The sequence below is a fragment of the Rattus norvegicus genome, chromosome 3 (genome assembly GCF_021556685.1).
Source record: "Rattus norvegicus strain SHRSP/BbbUtx chromosome 3, alternate assembly SHRSP_T2T, whole genome shotgun sequence".
NCBI lineage: Eukaryota > Metazoa > Chordata > Mammalia > Rodentia > Muridae > Rattus > Rattus norvegicus.
In genome coordinates, this window is record NC_141536.1 from 7,773,343 (window position 1) to 7,794,306 (window position 20,964).

General features: G+C 50.6%; 1 protein-coding gene across 4 annotated transcripts in view; it reads right to left on the reverse strand.

Moving 5' to 3' along the window:
* The window catches only part of Nacc2 (NACC family member 2), a 66,440-nt gene that overhangs the window by 13,264 nt on the left and 32,212 nt on the right, over nt 1-20,964 (reverse strand). For all 4 annotated transcript variants that reach the window (XM_087651281.1, XM_087651282.1, XM_087651283.1 and 1 more), the window contains 1 exon segment: nt 19,645-20,581. In XM_087651281.1, the coding sequence (XP_087507407.1) occupies nt 19,645-20,521 (877 nt within the window). In that variant the 5' untranslated portion in view covers nt 20,522-20,581.

A 20,964-nucleotide genomic window follows, 5' to 3' on the forward strand; every position in this document is an offset into this window, starting at 1 on the left:
CCAAATCCTGTGTGAAGAAGCAGGGTGGCTACAGACAGGAGGGAAGAAAGAAAATTTCAACACTTCGAAACAAAAACAAACAGCCGTGTGAGTAGGCAGAGGCAGGTGGATTTCTGAGTTCAAGGCCCGCACAGTCTACAGAGTACAGGTTCCAGGACAGCCAGAGCTACACAGGGAGAACAACACAAACCCTGGAGAGATGGCGCAGGGATTAAAGCACTGGCTGTTCTTCCTGAGGTCCTGAGTTCAGTCCCTAGCACCCACATGGTGGTTCACAACTGGCTATCACCATAACACACAGCTCTAACCATAATCCCATGAATTCCAATATCCCCTCTGGTGTGCCAATGTACACCCACACACATGGATAAATAAACATTTAAAAACAGAACCATGCCCCATGTAGAAGGATTTATGGAAGAGAACCTGCACTGGGAAAGCGCTGGCTTAACATTCCATCAGGAAATGCACATTGAAACCACAATGGAATCCTATCCCGTTCTTTGAAGCCATGAGGCTGTGTGCTGATAAAGGTGGAACCTGGCATCCTTGTGGTGTTGGTGAATTCACACTGGGAGCCACCTGGGAAACCGGTGTCACGGAGGCTCCAAGTGGGAGACCAGGAAAAACGAACATGGTCCACCTCTGCAGGCCTCAGCGTGGCACTAACGGTCATTCCCGTAAAGGACGCCACCTGAACACAGCGGTCTTGGGTCCACGGATTTACAGCGATGAAGAGCAGGCAGCCTGCAGGGGAGGCCTCGGTAACTGATGGCAGGAAGGCAGGGTGTGGGAGATACTGCTTGTGTACCCAGGCAAGGGGGGCCCCTCACATGCCTGATCTTCCACAGAGCACTGTGCCCCCGACTCCTGCCCAACACCAGCCAGGCCTGGATCATCAGCAGTTCCTGGCTCAGGAACTTAAAGGTTGAAAGGTTAAGGATGCCTCGTGTGGCTCTCTTTCCTCTGGGTACCATGTCTTTACCCACTGCAGGCTCTGTGGTTTGGTTGGCTCTGTCTGGGTTGGCTCAGCACAACCTGCTAGATAGTGGCCTGTCATCTTATAAGGGCATAACACACATGGGACTTACCCAGTACAGATGCTTTCTGAAGCAGTGTCCCTTCCCACAGTTTCCAGAGCCCTTCAAAAAGGAAGCCAAGACTCTAATTGCCAAGAGGGACTATGTGACAGGGGTTGGACATGTTACAAACGTTACCTGGATATACCCATTTCACAGATGCCAATATGTAGAACAAATCCATCTCAGAGTCGAGGAAATGTGGCAAACTATATACACAAGACAAGCTGGCTGGGGAGATCCAGAGAGGACAGTGCATATTGGACCAGGGGATGTGCACACATTCATGGCTGATGTGGGCTCCCAGTATAGAACAGAGGGCCATGCGGTCTTAGATTCACCATGCTCAGTTAACAGAAGACTTAGGCAGCAGGGGTACACCTCAACGGCACCCACATGGGGACCAGGAGGGTCCGACGCATGGGCCCATGTCAGACCCAGTGACCAAGCTTCTGGAACTAAGTGGTCCCCTACCCTCTCTTTTCATGGTCTTTACGGCTTCTGTGGGTGGCCTGGTCGGTCCTCCAGGCTTGTTGGCTGGCACAGCCTTCACACTCGTGGTCCTGGCTAATGTCTCTCCCTGAGCCTAGCTTGCCCAGCCTAGCAGGTGAAATGGTTTTATCCCCAAGAGTCTCTGGCACCTGAATCCAGCTAAATCCTCCTACCACCCCCAAGGCTGCCCCCTCTTTCTGTGCTCCATCAGAATGCTCCTCACCATGCTGACCAAGCCTCTTCCTCGCTCTCCATCCTGCCATGAGTCTTTCCAGGTTGTCCAGTGACATCCAAGAGGCACACAGTACAACCCTCACAGGACTGAATGTGGCCCCCTTGACCAGTGGTGCACAGAGAACAGGCCACAGTCACACAAAGGGCATAGGTCAAAGTAAAGAGATCTGTGTGTATAAAGGCCAAGCCAGTACAGGGCTAAACTAACACCTCACACCTATATCCATGTACACACACACACACACACACACACACACGTGCGCGCGCGCGCACCTTGGGCTTGGAAAAGCACCTAAAATATGGTACCTATGGCTGCCACAGGAAACAGACCAGCAAGCGAGCAGTGTTCACTGCACACCCTTTTAATGGTCTCTAAATTAAGCCAGTGCCTAGCTATGAAGACATAAACACATCTAACCAGTAATCCACCCTCCAGAGACCGTGCTGCAGTTATGAAGTCACCAGGGCAAGAGCTTCAATGTGGAGAACAACTGTAGGAGCTGTGCCTAAAAATAAAATAAAGTAAAATATAATAAAATATAATAAAATAAACTGGAGGGTTCCTCAGTGGCCAGGGATAGGGGCTAAGACCCCAAAGACACAAAAGACAGGCAAGATAGGGCACTAAGGGCTGGGTAACAGGAGACTGGGGAGAGGCACAGGACTTGGGGATGGCATTCTGAGCACCATTCCACACCAGCCCTGGCTGTCTTCGTAGAATACTAAAAAGCAAGTATGCAGGACAAGATTCAAAAACAAGATACATGGCTTGGTGGCTCCTGTCCGGGGAGGCAGACAAGGTTTGAGTCTGCCGGGGCAGCTCTGGCTTCCCAGCAGCCATGGTTGAGCCTATGCTGGCCCACCCAGGGCCTTCCCTGAAGCCTAGGACCAGCCACCAGGTCCTGTCGGAACAGCTGCTTAGGCTTCATCAATAGAACAATGCCAGGAAGACCAGAAAGCAGCAACGAGGACATTAAACACAGATCCAATGGTAAAAGAGCAACTTACAAAAAAGACATTCAATCCGATCATTAGCAGGAACTACCCTACATCTGCTGTGATTGTGGAAAGGAAACAAAACTGGGGGGGGGGGGGGGTTCCAAAGAAAACCAGAATCAATAAGGAAATAAAATGCGGCGGTAACTACAACTGTGAGTTCAGAAGGACAATTTGGAGAAGAATCCCACAGAGCAGCTAAGAGTTGTGAACTAGAAAATAATCCAGTAAAATACTGAGATGTCGGCAGAAAAACAAAGAAGAAAATCAGAGCGCAGAAGACAGGGCTGGAGAGTTGGCTCCGTGGTAAAGAGCACTGGTGGCTCACACAGAGGGTGCCAGTTCAATTCCCACACCCATAAGGCAGGGCACAACCCCCTCTAACTCCAGTTCCAGAGACATCTAATGCCCTCTTCTGGTCTCTGCGGGCACTGCATACACATGGTGCACAGACAAACACGGAGGCAAAATACCACTACAAGTTTTTCATTTAAAAAAAAAAAAAAAGGCAAATCCAAATAGTGGAGAACCTGGGCTTTGGCAACTGCAAAGTAAATGTCCCAGAGACTATAAAAGTCCCACTGCACAGATTCTGAAACCATTTGCCTTCAGAGCAAGTACCCTCACCCTTCCGCGACCCTTTCATACAGTTCCTCACATTGTGGTGACCCCAACCACAAAATTATTGTCGTTGCTACTTCCTAACTGTAATTGTACTACTGTTTTTTTTTAAAGATTTATTTATTTTATGTATATGCATACACTGTAACTGTCTTCAGATACACCAGAAGAGGGTATCAGACCCCATTACAGATGGCTGTGAGCCACCATGTGGTTGCTGGGAATTGAACTCAGGACCTCTGGAAGAGCGGTCAGTGCCCTTAACCACTGAGCCATCTCTCCAGCCCAATTGTACTACCGTTATGAGTTGCAATATGAGCATCTGATGTGTAAGATGTTCATAGGCAACCCCTGGGAAAGGATCGTTCAAACCCCAAAAGGGTTGTGACCTCGGAGTTGAGAACCACTGCCTTAGAAGAACAACGTAAAAACTTACAAGCCCTATTCCTAGAAGAAAGGACATTTGTTTAATGTAAAAAGGGACAAGGAAAGGAAGGTGAAGCAATGTTTAGGGTACAGTAGGGATCAAACCTTTTGTTTTAGGAAGTAAGAGTGGGCCACATACGCCAATGACTCCTAGGAGCTGGGGGAGTGATGGGCACTGTGGGTTCCAGCTACCCAGGAGATAGAGGGGAAGGATATCAGGCAGTCAGACCTGCCTGTGAAACACAGTGAGACCCTGTCACAAGATAAAGCAAAAAGCAGAAAAGAAAGTCCAGGTACACTGTACTTAGAAGAGAGCCAGGTACTATACGAACATCAGACCAAGAGAAATTAATGTAAGAAAACACTGCCAGTCTTAATGGGGCTTACTTCGTAATAAGAAAACAAGCCTGAGATTAGCATGCACCCAGTACAGCAGCAATCAGCAGTGGGATTCGAGAGTCAGTCACAGGCTGTCTCTGTGCCCGCCCGAGACCAGGCCAAACTGGAAGAACTCCCAGCTCTGCCTTGAAACCTCGGCACAGCTTATAAGGTGGCCCATGCAACCTCCTCTTGGCACATTTGGGACTAAGTAGGGCACCAAGCAAGACTCCGCAGACTCTAGAGAGAGGAGGAGTCTGAGCCCACTCCAGGACCACACAGGATCCAGTCTGCTAAGATGAGCCCAATTCTGACGGTGCTCGGAAATGAAGCAGATGCCATAAACCCAAGGGCCATGGGGGCAGAGGGGAAGAGTGTCGTACATTAGAAAACTATTTATGGAGACAATAGGACACACCAAAATATGTTGTGGTAACGACCTGGCAACATGTGGAACCCCACCTGGCATTCAAGGTAGAATGGATTCAAAGGAGCACTGGGCTCCATCCCAAAGAAGCATGACTTACAGGCCTAAGTATGGAGTTTATTTTAGTAGAATTACTTACCGTGGGGTTTAATGTCTGGAATTGTTGTGTGTGAGTGTGTGAGTGTGTGTGTGTGTGTGTGTGTGTGTGCGTGTGTGGTTTGTTTGCATCCATGTCAGTACACTATGTACAAGCCTGGATCTCCTGGAACTGGAATTACTGATGGCTGTACGCTACTATGTGGGTGCAGAATTGAACCTGGGTCCTCCGGAAGACCAGGCAGTGCACTTAGCCCCTAGTTTTTGGTTTTGTAAACTGAAACTAAAACATATGTAATGCAGTAAGCCAGGCATAATGGTACATCCCTGTAATCCCAGTAGGCAGATGGACTTTGTGAGTTTCAGGCCAACCTCAGCTACAGAGCGAGTTCCAGACCAGGCAAAGCTATTCAGTGAGACACTATCTTAAAAACAAACAAGCAAGCAGGACCTGAGGCAGCTTAGTGGATAGAGGTGCCCACTGTCAAACCAGACAATCCATGTTGGATCGCCAGGAGAGAACCAAGACGTTATCTTCTGATCTCTATACATGAGCCATGGGACACTGGGACACGCACAAGTCCCCCAACATACTCTCTAAAACAAAGGAACCAAGCAACTAACCACAAGCCAATATAAGAACAGTGGGCTATGCAGGGGGAGGGATCCAGAGGAGCTCAGTAAGAGAAAACCTGAGCCAGGCATGGTGGCACGTGAATTTAACCCCAGCCCTTACGAGGCAGAGGCAGATGAATCTCTGAGAGTTCGAGGCCAGCCTGGTCTACGTAGTAAGTTCAGGTCAGCTAGGGCTAAATAGTGAGACCCTATCTCAAAAACCCAAGGGAATACTGTAATGACAATAATAAATTATTAATTTGTTAATTATTAAATGTATTAACAAAAAAGATGGCATTTGTCCACACAGATCACTCAGTGCTCATTAAGTCATAACAAAATGATTGACGTGACTTTTCAAGAGAAAACCCACTACTTTAGCTCACAAGTTCACAGGGCTCAGTCCATCATGGAGGGAGGGAGGTTTCACATCACAGTAGACAGGCAACCGAGAGAAAGGAGGGGGCTGGGAATTCTTTTTTAAAACTATTTTATGTGTACCAGTGCTCAGCATGCACGGACATCTATCTACATACCATGAGTATGCAGCATCCTTAACAGACAGAGGAGGAATTCAGGTCCCTTTGAACTGGAGTTACAGACAGTGGTGACTGGCTATGTGGCAGCTGAGAATTGAACTCAGGTACTCTGGAAGAACAGCCTGTGCTTTTAACTGCTGAGCCACCCCCAGCTCCATGAGACTTATGCTCCCTAGCTAGGCACTCCCTTGCTTCCATTTCCATAATTTCTCAAGAGCTGGGGACCAAACATTGAAAACATGGCCTGGGGAGCACGTCCCATCCAAACCATGAAGGATGCAAGGCTATTGGACTCAACCATCTGGGCACAGAACCAGGCCTTGAATTTGGACCTCCGCATTCTGGGATCCTGAGGAGCCATGGGCTGTGGGCGTGTCCCATGCAGGCCCAGAGTTGGAAACAACAAAGGCAGAGCCATCTAGCACAGCCTTGGGGATCTGGCTACAGAGGTTGGTTTCTTGGCTCTAGCAACTGCCAGCCATGAGCATCCCACTGAGTTCTCATGCCTGAGGCCCCTTCTGAAAGACGAAACTAGCAAGCTAGATCTCAGCTAGGATGGCTTTATCCTAGAATACCAAGTTCTTTTAAAATAAACAGCACAAGGCCAGGTATGGTGGCATATGCTACCCTCAGCATTGGGGGCATTAGGGGTAGGCAGATCTGAGTTCAAGGCCAGCCTGGCTTAAATAGCCAAACTCCTCCAAGACAGCCAGGGACAACAGTGAGATCCGTCTCAAAATTCAGAAACCAACCCCCAAAGGGAAATAACATTTACAAAGCACAACAGGAAACTCATGTCTCATCCACAGAAGCTACCCACAGGACATGCTCTCTGCCTTCGGTTTGCCCAGTGCAGCCCAGCATTAAGCTCAAGTGGATGAGCACTTCAGGCTTCTATTGGCGACTCTGGTGGTCCTGATGGAGGGCCTCCACCACCGCATGCAGGTATCACCGGATGCAGGCTTGCAGGCTTGCAGGGCCTATAGCTTTCTCCCACTTCCAGCTTGGTCTCTCAGCTTCCTCATGCTTGTGGTTGAAGATGTGAACTCTGCTTCCGTCCCAGGGGCCTGCTGCCTTGCCCACTCTCACCTCTGCTAATATGGAGTCTCCCTCTGGAACTGTAACTCCAAACAAACTGTTCTGAAAGCTACCTTGGTCATGGCATGTTCATCAGAGCTACAGAAAACTAACTAATGCAAGTGGTAACTAATGCAAGTGGTGTGTGGCTATTACTAGGTGGGGGTGGGGCGATATCCTTAGTTTGATAAAAAGAAACAAACAAAAACAAAACAACAACAAAAACCACATCAGAGCAGGCCTAGAGCAGCACTGCAGACTGTGGGACCAAAAGCTTTTCCTGAATTGGGGAATAAAAAGCACACAAGAAATCTTAGCTAATGCCACAAGGCAAGAAAAGGACCTGGAAGGTTAACCTTGGAAATGAGGTCCAGGGCTGGACAGGAGCTGCCATTCACTCGGTAGAATGTAGTTAGCATGTACAGAGCCCTAAGCTCAAGCTCTGCCCACATAAATAAATCCCATGTGAGGAGCCTGAAATACCAGCAGTTGGTGGCTGCGGGAAGATCAGCAGCAGTTCAAGGTCAGCCTCTGCTACATTTGGTCCAAGGCTACACTGTTGCAAAAAAAAAAAAAAAAAAAAAAAAAAAAAGGAAGAAAAGAGACAAAGAGGGGCTGGGGATTTAGCTCAGTGGTAGAGCGCTTACCTAGGAAGCGCAAGGCCCTGGGTTCGGTCCCCAGCTCCCGGAAAAAAAAAAAAAAGAAAAGAGACAAAGAGAAAAGAACAAGCTAAAAGTAGTATCTTAAGCCTGTAATTACCATATCTGGGAGGCTGAGACAGAAGAGTCACAGAGTCAAGGCTAGCCTGATACAACTAAACTAAATCTGGTCCTGTGAAGGCTCGGTTCCCCAGTATAGGGGAATGCAGGGCGGTGAGGTGGGAGTTGGTGGATGGGAGGGGGAGCATCCTCATAGAAGGGGGGGGGGGCAAAGGGGAAAACATTTGTAATATAAAGACATAAAATATCCAATTTAAAAAAAAATAAAAGCTGGGTTCGGTCCCCAGCTCCGAGAAAAAAAAAAAAATAAAAATAAAAAAATAAAAGAAGCTCACTGTGATGGTGCCCACATTTAGTCCTAGCACCGGGGACACAGCTGCAGGCAGATCTGAGTTCAAGGCCAGCCTGGTCTACAAAAAGAGTTTCAGGACAGCCAGGGCTGCAGAGACAAACCCTGTATCAAACGAAAATAAATATATAAACAAATCAAGTTGAGTGGAGGTGGGCTGGAAGGAAGGAGGAAGGAGGGATGAGTCACTGCTAGCAGAGTGTACCATTGTGTACACAGACATCTCAGAAGACACGGCAGGTAAATCATTAGATAAGGCAGAAACCCCGTCAACCAGTTTGTTTCTACATGTTATCAAGAGCAGCACGCAACTACCAGAAAGAAATTTAAACACGGAATTAAAATGAGAAATGGATTTCCAGGAATAAATGTAATGAAAGATTTCGGAGTACGGTGAGAAAATCTGGGACATCAGGTGGCCATGGCTGAATCTCAGAGTCCATGCCATGTCTGGTTACACTTGTAAGAAGGAGTGGGTACCCTGATTCTCAACAATAACTGAAAATGAGTCCAAGGTCAGGCCAAGGTCAAGGATGGCGGGAATAAAAAATCTGAACAGTTCCAAGGCAGAGAAAAGAAGCCCCTCCCAGGCTCCGAATTAACAAGTCAACAGGACAGCGAGGCCTGAACTAAGGGCGCTGGTATGGGGTGGCGTGTAAGATGTCCCTTTCAATAAAAATAAAAAGTGCCAAAGTGGCAGGGAGTATGATCCCAGAACCTGCGGCCAGGCCATTCTCAGAGAGGAGCATACCTTTAAGAGGTAACTGGAAGCCAGGCAGTGTGGTAGGGAGAACCTTTAATCCCAGCATGTGGTGGTGGTGGTGGGGTATCAGGGATGAGGGGGAGAGGCAGGTGGAGCTCTAGGTTCCAGGCCAGCCATAGTGATCTGAGGACAGCCAGGGCTACAGAGAAACCCTGTCTCCAAGGGGTGGGGGTTGGGGGAGTAACTTGGTGACCAGGCTTGTTGACCTTTAAATCCCAGGACTCAGGAGGCAGAGGCAGGTAGATTTCTGTAAAATTGAGGCCATCCTGATCTACGGAATGAGTTCCAGGAGAAGGGGGTAGGGAGAGGGAGCGAGTGAGCAGATATCATCATCAGATGAGGACATGACAGACGGTCAGTGTTGGAGACAACTGCTCCAATTCGCCATTTGGTGGTTCTTCTCCGACCCCTCCACCAGGGTCTCACTATATTCCCAGGCTGCTCTGATTGCTCTCAAGGCTACATGGTACATGGTGAGACCCTGCCGAGAGAGAAAGAGAGAGAGAGAGGGGGGGGGTGGGGAGGATTCAGTAATAAATAAACCCAGCCCTGAGATCAGCTTCCCTAAACATCCCTGAGCACGGCTCAGTGGCATACCACCTGTTACAAGAAGGAAAGACTGGGGGAAGGGAGAGGGTAGAGAAGAAAAGAGGAAGGGAAGAGGGGAGAGGAAAGGAAAACTAAAATAGACAGGAGGTCCCCACTGAAAATTAAAAACAACTTATTCGGGCTGGGGATTTAGCTCAGTGGTAGAGCGCTTACCTAGGAAGCGCAAGGCCCTGGGTTCGGTCCCCAGCTCCGAAAAAAAGAACCAAAAAAAAAAAAAAAAAAAAAAAAACTTATTCAGGAGTAGCCAACAGGAAGGGTGGGGGAACCTGGATTGCTTTTGCTGATTAAGCCAGTAGGGGAAAGCTCTTTAAAAAACAAGGTAAATGCATCACAGCAACAGCTGAAGGATGAGAATAAATCAGCGGGCAATGTCGGTGGGACGATGGATGACGGGGCACTCCTGCAACACTGAGAGGCATCCATCTCCAGCACTGCCACAGAGAGGGAGGAGCCTACACAGGACGGCCATGCCCTCAAGGGGGCGGTGACCTCACGGAGGGGGCGGGGCGGGGGCGGGCCGGGGGCGGTGACCTCACGGGGGGGGGTGGGGGGGCTCGCCAGAGAGCAGCTCCAAACCCACCCTTGGCAGCGGCACCTGTACTGAGCCAAATATGTACTGGAATCCTTGTCTCACTACAACAGAAGTGAAGGCAGGCACCCAGAGCAGGGACCCTTCTGGAGGATGCTCTACCAAAGGAACCGAGCTCGGCAGACAGTGAAGCCTGGACGAAAGTACCCGCCATGAGTAACTGGAAATGAGAATGTCGGAGGGCTGCAGATCAGATCAGAGCTGGGGGCTGGAACACTGGGTGGATGTGGTGACTGTAAGAGCATGTGGGGTGTGAGGCATGGCATCCGCAGCTTTGGGAAACTACAGGTGAAGCTAAAAGGACAAGCTACATACGTGGCAAGCCGTGGCCGAGACCACGAGACACACTAGGGATGCAGCTTTGAACTCTGCTTAGCAACTTTTAGGTGAGTTTAAAATGACTTCAAATTAAAGTGGTTTCATTCTTTACAATCATGAGAGGATGGGAGAGAGCTCTTCAAATAGTGTGTAGAAGCTGTGATTTTGAAATTAACTAACTTTGAGTACACCTCGATGGAAAAGTGCTTGCTTAGCATGTGTGAGATCCCAACACTGGAAACGAAGAAGAAAAGAGAGTGAGAAAAAGGAGGAGGGAGAACTTGAAGAGCAGAGATTTGTAACATGTGTCTGAAGAGCTGGGATGGTGGTGCATGCCTGCAATTCCAAGCACTTAGGAGGTGAAGGCTGGACGCTCGCCTGCATAGAAAGTTTGGGGCTAGCCTGAGCTACATAGTGAGTCCCAGGATGATGCTCTGTACAACAACAAAAAGTGGGACAAAACATTTAAATATGTCTAAGGAGGATGCCTGAGTGTGGGAAAAATGACAGCCCTGGAGAGACTCAGCAGACAGCAGACACTCTGCACTGGCAACGCCAGAATCTACTTCCCAAGTAAAAGATGTGGAGAAGCACAGAAAGAAGAAAAATCAACTACTGAGAGCTGACCCAGGAGCGGCAGGATGCTGACACTCTCAGACACGGGTTTAACTGCCCACGATAAGCATGACCAGCACTAGAAACAGAAGACAAGATGGAGCTGCAGAAGGGACTCCGGGGGCATGAGTAAGTTAGCTTACCTAAAGGCTAGAGAAGGAAAAAAAAATCCAAAGAGTTCATAAATAAACAAGCAGAGACTGTGGGACCAGCGCAGTGCACTGGAGTGCATTCGAGAAGCGGACAGCGGCCAAGAGAGAGGAGCGGGCAGCATGGCTAAGACTTACCACACTGTACAAGACAAGAAGTACCAAAGCCAGGTACAGCCAGGCTGGCATACACCTCCAGCGAAAGCAGCTTTCAAAAGCAAAGGCACGACAGCTACACATAGAAAACACATCTGAAGACTATAAATGGGTGGCATATAATTCTTACTTTTCTTATTTATCTCTTTATTGACAGGGTCTCTGTACAGAGCCCTGCCTATTCTGGAACTCACTATGTAGACCTGGCTAGCCTCAAACTCACAGAGATCCTCCTACCGTCGCCCCCAAGTGCTGGGATTAAATGCATGCACTGCTATGCTCAGCAAGGTAGAAGCTTTGAAGAAGCAGGCTACGGGTAATTGTCTGATTTTCCAGGACTCATCACTGGCTGAACTCTGAGAACCATCGAGAGCAATTCTCCAGCAGAAGGGAAGTGGTGTTACAGCCCAAGGACGAGGATAAGAGGAAACACCTGGGCAAACACGCCGATATCCACTTGCCCAAAACTGAGATGCCATTTACCGGGCAGTGTACTCACCAATGAGGGTCTAGTGCAATGGGAGGTGATTGGCTTGGCCATAAAAAGAACAAACGTCTAACACGCAGCACGTGACTGAACCTCGACCATGCACGGTTCTAACGGCACAAGCTGAACCGCAAGAGACACCACTTGACTGAGCCTCAGCTGTGTGAGGCTCTAAAGGCACAGGCTGCTTAGGATCCCCATTTATATGACACAAAACAGGCCACGGTTGCCAAGAGACGAAAGGAAAGAGATGCCCTTGAGGGGGCTGGTGGAGAAGGGGTATCAGGCTGCATCTCCACTGCGAGTTTCCACTGTGGATGGGTTTCCTGGACTCCTGATATCGGCTTATCTTTAGAGAGCTGTATCCCAAGAAGTAGCTCTTACTCATGCAAACGCCAAAAGTTAGCAAAGAGGGGGAGGACAAATGATAACCAGCCATTTAAGGTAAAAATAATAGCCTATCTCATGACTTACTGCTCAGAGAAAGGAGAGAAAGGCTGCGACCACAGCAGCACGTGGAGGATGCAGGGAGGACGGGAGTGTGCAGAAGGGCAGAGCACACAGATGCCAGCCTGGAGCTGCACACACACGCTGAGCCAACAGCAGCAAGAACCGTCCAGCTAAGGGGGGAAAAGCAAGGAGCACAAGAAACAAGACCTAGCGGCTGCAGCATGACGGTGGCCTGGGGCCCGTACTTCAGCCACAGAAGGCTGGGTCAGCCAGCCGCCATGTACAGAAGTGCGCTTCAGATGGGAGCGTTGACGTGGGTGAGGGGCCATCAGGCTGCTACTGTTCAGACAGCTGGAGCTGTGGTGGGGGAGCACTGCCTTCCCTGAGTGACTGAGGCCTTGGGGAGGAGAGGGAGGGGCTGCATTGGGCCTATTACCATCAAATTAGACTTCAGAGATGGTAAGTTCCATGAAGTACACAAATTACCATGACAGAAGCAAAATGAGAGGGGGGGATCTCGACGGTGCCACATCTAAGGGAATTAAAGGAAATTGTAATTGGTAGTAATATTGGCAGTTAAAATAAACCGAGAATTTAAAGTCTTCCCACAATTAAGAGCAACAAACAGGAGGCTCGAGTGACACACTCCCATCCAGACTTTAAGCAGGAAATATCGCCAAACTGATAAAAACTTTCTCAAAACAACAGAGGAGGAGGCTGGAGGGACATCTTCGTGGTCAAGAGTGCTTATTCTCTTTCAGAGTACCTGAGTCTAGTTCCCAGCACCCACATCACTTACAGGATCACGGCCACCTCTAACTCCAGCTCCAGGGGACACGACAGCTCAGTGCACTCAGATCCATGCTTGTGGGTATGCGCGTGCATGCTCTTGCGGATGTGCGAGAACAGGAAACGAACACACACACACACACACACACACACACACACACACACACACACACACAAATAAAGTAAATCAATATGGCTGGTGTGGTGATCCAGCACTCAGGAAGCACATGTAGGAGGAGCTCTGTGACTTCATAGCCTGCCTGGTTTATTTGGGGAATTCTAGGATAGCCAGAGCTACACAAGTAAGTCCCCATATCTCAATAAAAAAAATACAAGGAAACAAAAAACAAACAAAAAAGAACAAAACTAAAAAGCAGTGGGGGTAAGAAACACAGGGCCAGCATTTCCCTGCTGCTGAATCAGGCAGGTGACACTTCTTTAGCTCCAGCAGTGGGATCTTTGTGAGTATGAGGCCAGCCTGGTCTACATCGTGAGTTACAGGCTAGGCAGGGCTACAAAAGGAGACTCTGTCTCAGACAATCAGACACTCGGCCTAATGGACAAACAGATGAAAACACAAGGACACAGATCTTTCGTGAACGCACGAGCTTTCTCTAGAGAACTGCAAACAATGGCACTTGGAAGGTGCAGTCATGTCACAACAAATCAGGGACAGTTCAAGATAAGAACGGCTACTAATAGAAAACCCTGTCTGGGGCTGAGGGAAGGTGGGATGATCCCCGAAGTTGGAAGGAGGCAGTGAAATGCTGCTCCCATATGGCAGGCAGGGGGAAGCAACATTCCAGAGAACTCTGGAGGGCCCAGGACTTGAAGCACAAGGTGGTAGGTTCGAGCCAACAAACAAGACTGCATAGTAATGAAAATAAGATCACAAGCAGTATAACACGAAAACAGTGACTCGAACCAACCCCTAGGTCTGTGCCGAACACAGGAGGACAAGAGCCTGCTTGGGCGGGCAGACACACTTCCTGCTCACAGCCTCTGTGAGCTGGCACCAAGCACCCGTGAGCTCCGGACTTCCAGAGAAAGGGTGACACCGCCTCAGAATCTTACTCGGCAAGAAAAAAATAAAGCATCTATCCGTTCTTTGGTAATAATGATTCTTACTGTCAAATGCTGGTCACTGAAGTCTGGACACTAGACTGGGCGGGAGCTGCCAGGGCTGGCGAGGCCTGGTGGGCAGCGAGAACCACATTCTGAAGTTGACGGGGTGATGGCTACCTGATTGGGAATGATCCCAAACCACTGAGCTGCAATGCTCTCAGGAGCAATGGATACAGTCCACTGGTTCCACCTCAGTAGAACTGCCACGTGCGTGGCACGGTGAGCAGAAGCCACGCTGGAAGGAGCTCCAGTGGCTCAGAGATTGGCCCTGCCCACTGTGCTCTATGGCTGAGTCCTACGGACACCAATAATGGTTAGGGTGGCAAAAACATGTTTGAATTGGAAAACAGAAAGGGCTTCACACCCCTGAGGTGGTGACTTATTTAAAAGTACAGTTACTCGGCCAGTGGGGAATTTGACAGAAACAGAACTCCTGAACAGGCCCCCTCTCAGGTGTGAATTCAGTACAATTTCAAACATCCACACCAAAAAAACAAACTCTTCCCTCAGGCCTCCCCCAAGGGGGACCGGTGATCTGAATATGAAGAATAAATTCATACCAAGCTCTGCGTCAGGCAGACAGAATCTCATCAAGCCCGACTCGGGCCTGAAACCCTAGCACAGGGGAGGCTGAGGCAAGACTACAATAAACCCAAGGCCAACCGTGGACTGAGAGGCCCTGTCTCAAAAACAAGTCAAACATTGGTATTCAACAAAACATTTTACTCTTTGTCTTTGCAATATACACCATGATAGCAGAGACACTGAATGAGCTAGAGAAAGCATTTTTATACGTATATCCAAAAAGAACTTGTTTATAAATTAGAGCAGGAACTCTTCAGCACTCTTTAAAATAAAAAAAACAAAACAAACAAACAAACAAAAAAAAACTGGATGAGAGGCTGAGAGATGGCTCTGCAGTTAAGATCCCAGGTCCAAGTCCACATGGTGGCTCACAACCATCTTTACCTCTACCTCCAGGGGATCCAGTGCTCTGTTCTGATTTCTGTGGGTACTAGGTACGCAGGTGGTTCATACACACATGTGCACACTCACATACACACTCACAATACACACACGTGCACACACACATGTACACACACGTGCACACACGCACACACACTCTCACACACACACTCGTGCACACACACACATGCACACACACATGCACACTCACAATACACACACGTGCACACACGCACACACACTCACACATACACACTCGTGCACACACACACATACACACACATGCACACACGTGCACACACATACACACATGTACACACACGTGCACACACGCACACACACTCACACATACACACTCGTGCACACACACACATACACACACATGCACACACGTGCACACACATACACACATGTACACACACGTGCACACATGCACACACTCACACATACACACACTCGTGCACACACACATACACACACATGCACACACGTGCACACACATACACACATGTGCATACACGCACACACACTCACACATACACACACATGCACACACATGTGCACGCACACACACACATACACACACACACACACACACACACGGGCGTGCGCTGGATACTGACTGAATGCCTCTGGCCTCTTTGGGCTAATGTGCACAGACCCACACAGAAAAACACACAGATGGATGCACGTCGTTTTTTAACAATTAAAATAATAAAAATGAAAATAAAAGCCTGGCTTAAGATGATGAACACGGTGGTTTACATCTATAGCCCCCTAGGCCAGAAGCCTAGGCCAGCCACTGCCTGGAGTGGAAATCTTAGGGTTCAAGAGTAAACTGGGAACCAAGGCCAGGGCTTGTATAACCTACGAGGCCAGCACTGCCTTCCCGTTAGTCCCGACTGCAACACATTGCCCTTTAGAAGGAAGAAGGTCCGACTGCAGCAGCCAGCAGCGCCCCACCAACACTGACTTCTTCTCGGGGTCTACACAGGGGTAAAAACCAGGGGTAAAAAACACTCCTGTTGGGCCGCTCTATGAGACAAGCTGGGTTCTGACTATATGTCCCCTGCCCAGGCTAAGAGTGGCACATGACTGGGGTGCTGGGGGAGGGGATTATCCTACAGACTCGGCGCCCTAATCCAGCCCCTCTCTCTACTCATGGGGAGATGTGGCAGGAATACCCTCTAAGGAGCACCATGCCAGCCATACAGGAGAGTCTTACCATAAACTGCACTGTGCTAGGAAAACCGGGAGGCTGGGAGCAGGACTAGCTACAGACAGGAGCCTCCCTGGCTACACTGGCTCTGGGCAAGCCTAGGCAGCCCAGTGAGCTCAGGTATGGCATGGCTGAAGGACCAAATGACCACACAGGTCTCAGTGCCCCACACAGGACTCAGTGCCCCACACAACTACAGTAGCAATCTTCTACCCCTCCCCCTTGCAAACACCAAGGACCACCTTGGGGATCTCTTTTGGAAGGTGGAGTCAGGACAGTCAGTCATGCCACTATGTGCTGGTACAACTCCCAAATGGCATACATCCACGTCAAGTGGAGATAGCGGGTGAGTGCTCTGGGAGTAACCCCACTTCCCCTAAATTTGGGCAGCCCTCACACGGTGGCCCGCAGAAATGGATACCAGTTCTCCTGTCTCAAAGAACAGAGTCAGGAGAATGGGCAGAACCCAGTAGTGGGTACCTTAGAGGGGAGATGGCATAAAGCAGGCAGGGTTAACTCAGACGTACAGGGGGTGGGAGCTGACAGAACAACTAAGGGTCTTCCCGGGGAAAGAAGAGCTGGGCTTGCCATCAACGCTGAAGCATCGGGAAAGGCAGAACACGGTGAGCTCCATGGCCTGGGTCAGGTTCTTGTGGGACAGGACAGGGAGGCCTCCTGGTATTGGTCACTTCCATGCCCTTTTGGGTTTACAACCTAAGCCCCAGCCTGTCCTACCAGAGGAACCTACTTAAGGTGGCATGACCTCCCTTGACACCAACCACAGCTCAGTAACTACTCATGATCCCCAGAAAGTGAAGCAGCAACGTGTCTGCCTCTAAGGGACTGGGAGGCCAGATTTGCCTGGGGAACAGAACCAGAGAGAGGTCCTTGGTCTCTGTAGCCCAGATCCCACACTACACCACTGGGCCTGCTGCTGGGACCAAGGCAGCTCCCGGCTCCTGAGTGCTAGCTGTGTGGACACAACACAACCCAGCCAGGAGCTCTGAGAGCTCAGATAAGCTTCCTGGGCCAGTGAAGGATGGGGTCGGGGTAAGGGAGGAGAGGGGAAGAGGCTTGGGATCCAGGACTGGGGCACCATCCTCCTGCTCTTGAAGTGTTGGACACTGACAATCTCTCTGGCTTGGGGAACAGTGGCTCCAGAATATGTATGTGTGTGCTTCACTCCTGGAGAGGGCTCACCAGCAGCCCAAAGGGAGTGACGCTGGACACCTGCCTGTCCTCCCTCAGAGTTCTCTATGACAACATGTAGTTCCCAGGTTGGCAGCACCTCAGGGTAGGAGCCCATCTCTGCCTGTTACCGTGCTGCAGAGTCTTGGGCACTAGAAGGGCTACCCGGTGTAGGCTGAGATAGATGGGGTGGGCAGGAAGTGGAGATGGGCATCCTGTTGTGTAAACTGAGCTGGTCAAGCCTCCGGAAGGCGGGGCTGTGTCCCGCCACAGAGCTCAAGGGCCTTGCTTCTAACAGCAATGCCTGACATCTAAGCTCAGAGCAGCAGCCAGAGGGAGGGGACTAAAATGGCTCGAGACACAGAGGGCTGGGTTACAAGGGTGCCGCATTATTTAGGGAGGAGGTTAAGATGGGGTCTAGTGTGTCCCAGGCTGGCCTCCAATTCCCTATGTAGCCAATGACCTTGAAGTTCTGAACCTTCGGCCTTCACCTCCCGAGTGCTAGAATTACAGGGCAGATCAGCACGCCTGCTTTCAGAGAGGTACAGCAAAGCACCCTGGAAACAGTTCCTACAGGTGAGGGGGATCCTAGCCACCATTACACCTCAGGACACACAGCAGACAGTCAGTCCCTGAGTGGCACTCGGGGTGGGAAACTGAAGCCAGAGGGAGGCACCTGAGAATGATCCAGAGTCCATCGGTTCAGACTTAGACATCTTGTCTGAGCAATGGGCCACCTGCCCAGGTGGTAGGTGTTAGGCTATCCCCCCAGTCAAAGCCAGACACAGGGAGCCTGCAGCTCCAGGGTCAGGGCCATCCCTCTACCTGCTCATCCCATGACTCCCATCCCAAGCACAGCCAGCGTCGCCACCAAATAACCTAGATTTTAACCAAGAAATTGTGCACCCCCTTCTCTGCCCCACTTACAGGCGTGCTGAAGAGAAAGACAAGTAAAGCTAGACTGTGCACAGGGGCCAACAGAGCAGGGCCAGCCCCATAGCCTGTCCGTGCTCCAGTACACCTCACCACCACAAAATGGGTCAAACCGGATTCCCTCCTGACACCCAAGGCTCCACAGAACACCCCTGGAAAGGTCCCTGTCCCACAGCCCCTAAAACTCAGAACCATCTATGAACCAAGAGAGCTGAAGTACTCAACTAGCCTGACCAAGAGTGGGTGAGAGCTGCCTGGCCTCCTGTTCCCACCCTATACATGCCAACCCTGCAAAACCTTCCGAAGCCACTGGCTCGGACGGGCTCCTCAGGAAACCTGTTGAAGCAGCTGGGCTGTCCCTGTGTCGGCAAGGCTAGGGAGACAGACTACCCAAGCACCGACAGTGAGCGGGCAAGTTCAACACACATAGTACTGGGTACACGTTGCCCTGCTCCCACTCTTCCACCCAGGGAGCCAGAGCCAAGGGCACTGGGGGCGTAGGGGATGTGCAAGGATGGTCTTGAGGGATGAGTAGAGATTGGATCCCTTCCTGGCTCTGTGGAATTCCGGCGACCATCCCCTGCCCTCAGCTCACACGGACTCTGCCCCAACCTCGTATCAGAGCTGTGCACAGCCATCAACATAGTAGGAAAGGACACTATTAATAGGCTCTGTATTACAGAAACCTCCAAGCCTTGGGGTCCCAGGAACAAAGGGGTCTTGGGTCCTTCCCTGGCCTCTTAACTGGTGGTCAGCAGGAGTAGGCCATATACCCTGATGGGTTCACTGTAGTGGGTCTGCTCACCCTGCCCAATGTAGCGGCTAGCACTGTATCTTGCTATCAGGAGAAAACCAGCTCCAGTTCTCCTCATGAAAAGGAAACAGAAGCTATCTACCCAGACCCAGGAGGCCCTGAGCCCCATTCGGAAATACTTATACAAAAGTGTAAGAGTCATTAAACGCTAAAGGGCCTCCTGGGCCACTAGAGCCCCCAGCTTCTTCATTTGTTCGCTGTCAGGCAGAAACTCTGCACCATCCTGTTACAACTCTGACAGACTAGTGTCGGACCCCACTCGCAGGGTCTGGGCTCCTGCCCAACTCCTCCAGACCACACGCCTTGCCTGCAGCACAGTGACTGACCTTCCACACCAGGCTGCAATCATCATAAAGTCCCACTCTGCACATGTTCTCTGAATGCTGTCTGCAAGGCTGGCGTGTGCCAAGCCCTGCCGTGTGTTACCTGCATAGTTTCCTGTGGCTTTAATGTACATCTGGCCATACTGCTCCTCCACCATGGTATCGTAGGCTTCATCGTCATCCTCATCCTCGTTGTGGTAGGAGGTGGGGCTGTCAGTGGTGGGCAGGCTGCTGGCCCCAGGACTGGTCCGCTCCCCCTGGGGATAGGGTACCTGCTGGATGCTGGGGATGAGAGTGGCCAGGCTCGGAACACCATAGTAGGAGACTCGAGGCAGCTTCAGAGGGGCTGTGCCGGGTGTCCCTGCAGCACCTGTAGCTACCGCCACACCATCTCGAGGGCCCGTATCCAGTGGGCGTTTGGAAGCCAGGCCTGGGCCAGTGGCCGGTGGCATCTCCATAGCTTCGTGCTTTACACGGGTCAGAAGCGGGATGGGCACAGAAGGAGAGGTGGCATAGGCAGCAGTGGCCGGTTGCAGTTGGTTGCAGGGACTTTGGGGCTCTGAGCTGGCATCTTCGATCATGGCGGTCTGCGAGTCACAATGGGGTGAGCTCACTTTGAACATGAGATCTGTGCCCCGCTCCACGATATGCTGGATCTGCAGGAAGCCGGCTGTGTACATGACCACGAGCTGCTCACTGGCCGCCATGGTAAGCTTACCTGTGTAGCAGAAGGACAGAATCTGCTGGAAGCAGGCGGGCGGCACCGTGCCCGGCAGCTCAAACGCACTCTTGCTATTACCACTGAAGAGGTCTCGGAAATACAGGCTGCTGGCGGCCAGGACTGCACGGTGGGCCTTGAAGGCCTGGCCTTTGACCACGATGGACACATCACAGTAGAGGCCTAACAGGCGCTGTTCATTGAGGCAGCCGAGCACTGTGTTCCCAAAGTTGGGGATCTCGATGTGCAGCATCTGAGACATGGTGGGTGCTGTGGTGGGTGGGTCTTAGACTCAACGTGGGGCAGCCTGGATGAGGCACATCTGTTGGGGGAACACTGTGGTCAATTAAATGCCAGATGCCACCTCACCCCTGTCTAGCAACCTGCTCCCAGCCTCGGACAAGGGAAGGGAAGGGCAGTACCCTGCTTAAGACACTCTCCTTAGCTAGAACATTCCTCCCAGAAGGACTTGGGGTAGGGAGGTGTCTCCGGATTCGGATCCTGGTTTGGAGGTAGGGCAGAGTGATCCTAACCCTAGCCGGGCATGAGAACCCCTGTCACCTACTCGGTCCACAGAACCCATGGACTACTCCCAACAATTCTGAGGGTAGGGCTTTGTTCTCCACATCCGTACAGAGGACACAGGACAGAGGCTTGAACCCTCCAGAAAACAAGACAGGAGTGAATTGGACAGAGAAGTCACCC